Source organism: Anguilla rostrata, unplaced genomic scaffold, assembly GCF_018555375.3.
Source record: "Anguilla rostrata isolate EN2019 unplaced genomic scaffold, ASM1855537v3 scaf0678, whole genome shotgun sequence".
NCBI lineage: Eukaryota > Metazoa > Chordata > Actinopteri > Anguilliformes > Anguillidae > Anguilla > Anguilla rostrata.
This window is the reverse complement of record NW_026986139.1, coordinates 1-6,519: the sequence shown is the minus strand read 5'-3', so window position 1 is coordinate 6,519 and position 6,519 is coordinate 1. Positions and strand designations below refer to the sequence as shown.

Genomic DNA, 6,519 nt, shown 5'->3' with positions numbered 1-6,519 from the left:
AGCTGCAGAGGGTTATCTAACATATTAATACAGGTTTTCATAAGACCTGCCTCTGGGTGGGGGGGTATGTTTAGTTATGGAGCAGTGCGGGGTGGTTGTGGTGATGTGTGTTTATGTCAGAGAGCTTGTAGGGTGATGTGTGGTGATGTGTGTTTTTTAAGTCAGAGAGCAGGGTAGGGTGGTGTGTGGGAAGTGTGTTATGTCAGAGAGCAGTGTGTTGGTGAGTGGTTTATGTCAGAGGGCCAGTGGAGGGTGTGTGTGGTAGAAGTGTGTTTCTGTACACTAAAGCATGTATGGTGTGGGGTGTTGAAGTCAGGATACCGTCACTTTTAACCACGCTGAAACCCAGGCTGACCACTTCTCATTGTTAACCCCTTACATCCGGCAGCCAGTCCGATCAGGGGGGGTGCAGTTAGGTGTGTACTCCTCTGCTACAGTCAGTGGGTTAAGTGATGAGTTCTTCGCCTAAAGCAGAGTTAAACCCCACAAACGCGCGCGCGCTCACACACACACACACTCACTCACACACACTCAGCATAGCGCCCTCCGCCACCATGTCCCTGGTGCTGAAGCAGGTCTTCAACAAGGACCGGACGTTTCGGCCCAAGCGGAAGTTTGAGCCAGGAACGCAGCGCTTCGAGCTGCACAAGAAGGCGCAGGCGTCACTCAACGCCGGGCTGGACCTGAAGCAGGCGGTGCAGCTGCCGCACGGCGAGGGCCTCCACGACTGGGTGGCCGTGCACGTGGTGCACTTCTTCAACCGCATCAACCTGATCTACGGCATCATCAGCGACTCCTGCACCGAGCAGAGCTGCCCCGTGATGTCCGGCGGGCCCAAGTACGAGTACCACTGGCAGGACGACGGCAAGTACACCGCCCTGCCCGCGCCCAAGTACATGAGCCTGCTGATGGACTGGATCGAGGTGCAGATGAACAACGAGGACATCTTCCCCACCAACGTCGGTAATTATGGCGACCGTTTATGTTGATGTAGCGCCTTTCCTCTTTGTCTGTGCTTTGTGAAGGTGCAGCAACACACAGGTAACGCAAAGTGAAACAGGAATAGGATTTGACACCGAGCACTTCCCCCCCCCCCCCCCCCCCCCTCCCCCATTATTATAGACAAGTTGGTGAGGAAAAACAATAAAATGATTTGTAAAATGCATTATGAAAAGAAAAAATTCAATAAAAGGCCTGGAAGAAAGAGAAAGAATGTGTAATGAAAGACAGGGGGTCTCAAACCCCAGTCCTGCAGGGCTGCACTGTCTGCCCTGGGTTTCTTTGTCTGATTACGCACCTCAGTGCTTAATTTAAGTCGTTGATTTGCTAAAGAGTCCTCGCGCCTTGTTTGCGAGGCTTAAACTGACTGCCGCTTGAGTGGAAGCCACAATAACCTGTGGAGCGCGTGGCGCCCGGAGGACTTGCAGAGTTTAAGTTGCAGATGCTGCTCGTTCGTCAGGACCGGAGTCTTACGTCACGGTTGAGAGTTCAGAGGGCTGAATTCACATGCTATTGTACGGAGAGTCAACGCCAATCTCTCTTCTGCAGAGATGGAAATTCTGTGAGTTCCCGCATGTTTGATGAATGGTGCTACTCGTTTCAGCAAGTCATCAAAACGCCTAGCATACATTCGGAAATAAGAGAAAGTGGACCCCCTCGTCTAAACTCGCATTTGCGAATGTACAGACAAAACTCTGCATTCTCCGTCCTACTCTGATTTAGAGGGCGAACGTACCATCTTCGCCTTTTTTTATTCTTTTGCATAGCTACACAAACTAAAGCCACTTTAAACTTTTTGTTTTGTGATCTGGCGTAGCCGCGAGACTGAGGTCTGGTTGAGATACCAGACCCGGTTAATAGCTGCCTCGTTATTATTCGTAATTATTCACGCCCCGGCGGCGTGGAGTGACTTTAAACGGTGCGGTGTTCTCACTGAGTATACCGACAACAGTGTTCGTGGATATGTTCGCCGGTGGTTCTCAATCCTGAAGTTCTTTCTTCTTACGGAGTATACTGCCAGCTTGAGCGCTCACCAGTCACCCACTTCTATTTAAAACCATAAAGCCACCTCTCTGTTTTTTACATTCATTCTGATACGTCGCCTAAATGGTTTTTTACGTTCATTCGGCTTAAGGCGCTTCGCAAAATCACTTAGGCGCTGCGCCTAAGCCTTTCTATGTTAGGGAAAACCCTGTAACAAACCACGGCTTGATGGTTATTTATGTGAGTTATAAATCCTACATTTTTAAACTCGTTGTGCTCTGCATTGGACCAGTCTGCCCATTTGATGTTGTACTTCAGTTCCCATAAAGCATCTCTCCAAAATCCCCTAGACGTCATAAGCAGTGCCTTTGCTTGAGGAACTGTGGGAGCTTGAGGCAGGGGTAATGTGGGTGTGCCTGGGTAACCTGTCTTTCAAAGTGAAGTGTGAAGGATGGGACCATTATAAGTGCCCACACATGTCACTGATTCATGTTTGAACTGGCTGAGTGAACGATGTGTTTACTTTTGGTATTTTTCTGGACAGACCTTTGTGTGGTTTGTCTTAATGTGGGGAATACCCAAAGTTTTGAGCTTGATGATCCAACCCATAATTTTCCATTCGCTACACCTTTTCAGGTTTTTATTACCGTTTGTTTCAATGGCCAGTCCAGCACCTTGCTGGGCCAGAATTACCCCCCCCCCTCCCCCCACCCCAGGGCATGGTTTGGGCATGCACCCCCTGGCCGGTGCCTGAAGAGCACCATCTCATCAAGCAGGGCATTGCATATCTACATTTGCTCTACATTTGAGTATCGGCTGAATTTTTGAGTGAATATTTCCATTAGGATGTGTGTTTCTTCCCTTGGCACACACTGCACTTGCTGTTCTGTGCCTTCGTTCATGGCGTTGTTTGATTTTATTTTATTTTATTTTTTAAGGTACTCCTTTCCCCAAGACCTTCATGCAGGTGGCCAAAAAGATCCTGTCACGCCTCTTCCGCGTGTTCGCGCACGTCTACATCCACCACTTCGACCGTGTGTCCCAGATGGGGGCGGAGGCGCACGTCAACACCTGCTACAAGCACTTCTACTACTTCGTCACGGAGTTCAACCTCATGAACCACAAACAGCTGAAGCCTCTGGTGAGTGAGCGAGCGAGCGAGCGAGCGAGGGGGGTGGGGGGCAGGGTGGGTGGATGGGTGTGTGTTAGTGAGTGAGTGAGGGATAGATGGACAGAGAGAGGGATGGAGAGAGGATAAGGGATTACATTTCTGTAAGTTTGTCTGTTTTCCACTGATGCTGGCTTCATAATTTACCTCTCGGTAAAGGTGTCCTGTGTCAGCATGTCGGGGGAGGGGCAGAATTCACTGGGATGTCGTCATGGTGATGTTGCTGCCTGCTGCGAAGCAGCGGGCTCACGGTGAAATTTCTGTGCCCGTGTCCCTCCTGCAGAAAGAGATGACATCACGGATGTGCCACTGAGAAATGGACCCGCCCCACCCCCATTCCCAAACTTCACATTCCCCCCTCTCCAGGAACACAGCCGGACCACACGGGAGAGAAGACTGAAACAGGAAACGCAATCGGAGAGAATCAATTTTTGTAAACGTGTACTAAACGTGTAATAATCTTTTTAGCAGGAGAGCTTTTTAGGCAGCCTATTTTCTACTGTGTTTGAGAAGTGGAGAAGTTCTATTAGTGCCCAGCATACTGCAATCATTCTTTTCTTTTTTTTTTTGGTGAAATGTTTCTTTGATATTTTGTTGGGCCATTCTGTTCAGTGTGAAACATTATGACTTTTATATATTTAAAAAAAAAAAGAAATATGTTTTTAAAAAGAATGTTTTTAAAAAGCACTCTTGAGATTCACACGCCTTCTACAACTGATGTAAGGTTTCTCTCCTAAACCTTAACCCAGCATCACCCAATCAGGGCAAACATACTCAAGCAAAGCTAGCCTTTATAAATGATAAATGATGCTTGCCATCCTAACCAGGTTATTTTCATTCCTTCTCCTTACAGGTTATGCAAAAAACTTTTCCAGAGGCTCTAGAGATAGATAATCTGGGATCAAGATTCAAGAATATAGGTCACCTGGAGTCTCAGTAGTCACCAGTTAATATTGTTTCACCTGTAGCTGAGGGTTGGTTTTGTATATATTTTGGATTTTGTATGTATTTTATCCCTATTTTAATATTTAAGTTTAACTTTTCACAACATATATGTCTGTTCCATTGTAAAACTCTGAACTGCTTGTCTGTGTACTTATATAAAAGAAAGTCTGTACTGTTTATAATTAAAAAGAATAATAATAATATAAATTTTTATTGGTGTTGTTGTTATTGCTGTTGTTGTTATTAATAAGCAGTTATCACGGGGAGTTACGCTCGGTGTTGTTGTTATTGCTGTTGTTGTTATTAATAAGCAGTTATCACGGGGAGTTACGCGGGCGAGCGGTGAGTCAGTGACGTGGCTGTCCCTTCTTTCTTCAGTCACGAGGAACGACCGAATTTCGCCAAGGTGGAGGAGAGGATGCGGGCCTACTACTACTCCACCTCCAAGAAGCCGCCCCCGGAGGAGAAGCCCGGAGCCGCCGCTGCCTCTGCAGACCCGCTCGGGGTCTAGATCACGCCTCCTCAGTTCTCGGGGCGGGCTCTTTAGCGCCCTCTACGGGCGCCTCTGTGAATAACTGTATCTCAACCCTCCTCCCTCCCCCCCCCCCCCCCCCCCCCCCGGTCCTGGTGGGTTGCAGGATCTGCTGGTTTGTCGCTATCCCCTTAAAATCGGCAGTTGGCCTCGGCCAAACGAAGCAGGTGAGGTCAGCTGACTGTGCAGCAGCCACTTTTAATCGTTTGGTTACGGGTTACGAGTCTTAAAAAAAAGAAAAAAGAAACTAAAAAAAAAAATGTTTTCCCCGCCATAGGCATAGATATAGATTTCAGGGGGGACGCAGGGTACACGTCCCCCTCAATATTTAGAACACGTGCATTTGCCCCCCCCCCCCCCCCAATAAAATCATGAAAGAAGCAGAGGACTTTTATTTCCACCATAAATTGAAGCAGAAAAGACACAAATTGGTGCATAAAAATTCACCAGAATGCAGGAAATGAAGTGTTTGACGCTCAACATTTCCTGGGTGGTGGAGGAGGGTGGACCCCAGACCCCAGACCCCAGACCCCCCGCTTAACGTGTCCCCCCAGATGATGTTCAAACGAAACCTACACCACTGTTCCCCGCAACCCATCGAGATTTCGGCTGAGATCCACTCGATGTGCTAAATCAAAATCAGTCGCGACAAAACCACATAACAAACTTGCGAGGCAGAGACGATGGCCGTGTCGCAGCGCAGCCACCTGTCTCAAACGGCCGCTGAAGCTTGTGTGCTGCCAGTGTTACTGTTTCTGTTTTGAATGGTCCTTCTCTGCAAACTTTTTATATAAGAGAAATCTTCTGGTAGGCTACAAGGGGGTTTAAAAGTTTAAACGTCTCTTCAAAGTTTTCACGTGAGAAGCATAATGCAGCTTTATCGTAAAAATGTTATGATTCTGGTAGGATGCCAAGTAGGCTATATAATTTTAATATTTTGAAGGTATTTTTGCTTGGTCTTCAATAGAAATATAGTCTATCGTGTCTTAAAAGGTAGTCAGCGCACCTTTTTAAAAATGTTATGCTCCTTCAGATATTTTAAAATAGTTTGAGGTACACCTAGGCTGAGTCCTGAAACCTGAACTTGTTTTAACAACCATACTCCATGTAGCAGGGTTTTGGCTGGTTTAATAGATACATGGATATTCAGTTCAGCATGAGAAGCACCCTGAGCCAAAATCTTCCTGCTTTTTGTGTCTTATATTTGTTTTTTTCTCATGCAGATATATATTTAATTGCCTTTCTGAAATAAAAACTATGTGCGCATCATGAATCAAACTATTACAACTACTGATGTATTAACCTATTACTTTTCAACTGCTATGAAAACAGTTTTTTGTTTGAGTTCATTTGAACTTGTATCATTTTTTTGAAATTTTAATAAAAGTATTTCCATTAATTTCAATGTTTATGCATCTCTATTTCTTTTTGAGTTTGTGTGTGTGTGTGTGAGAGAGGGAGAGAGAGAGAGAGAGAGAGAGAGAGAGAATGTGTGTGTGTGGGCATGTATTACTATCTTTGTGAGAACCAAATGTCCCCACAAGGATAGAAAGATGAGGAAAAGTATGCAAGGTGGGGACCTTTTGCTGGTCCCCACAAGTTCAAGAGGCTGTTTTAGGGTTAGGACTTAGGGTTAGGGTTAGGGTTAGAATTAGATTAAGGTTAGGCATGTAGTGGTTGGGGTTAGGGTTAGAGTAAATGGACTGCATTTATATAGCGCTTTTACATTTGATGCCTCTCATCACCCATTCACACACACACTGCACACACCAACGTTGAAAGGCTGCCATGCAAGGTACCAATCAGCTCATTGGGAGCAATTAGGGGTTAGGTGTCTTGCTCAGGGACAGGGACACTTCGACACGCCCAGGGCGGGGGATCAAACCGGCAA

General features: G+C 46.4%; 1 protein-coding gene across 2 annotated transcripts; it reads left to right on the top strand.

The window, feature by feature from the left end:
• The first annotated feature begins 398 nt into the window (after window positions 1-398).
• LOC135246667 (MOB kinase activator 3A-like) lies at window positions 399-6,033 on the top strand. 2 transcript variants are annotated; one of them, XM_064320014.1, is made up of 3 exons: window positions 399-963; window positions 2,922-3,124; window positions 4,475-6,033. In XM_064320014.1, exons 1-3 carry the CDS (start codon window positions 453-455, stop codon window positions 4,856-4,858), a joined length of 1,098 nt encoding a protein of 365 aa, XP_064176084.1. In that variant the 5' UTR covers window positions 399-452; the 3' UTR covers window positions 4,859-6,033. The 2 variants fall into 2 exon arrangements, with proteins under 2 accessions (XP_064176084.1, XP_064176085.1); XM_064320015.1 differs by lacking the exon at window positions 4,475-6,033 and adding an exon at window positions 3,435-4,299.
• Window positions 6,034-6,519: the final 486 nt, after the last annotated feature.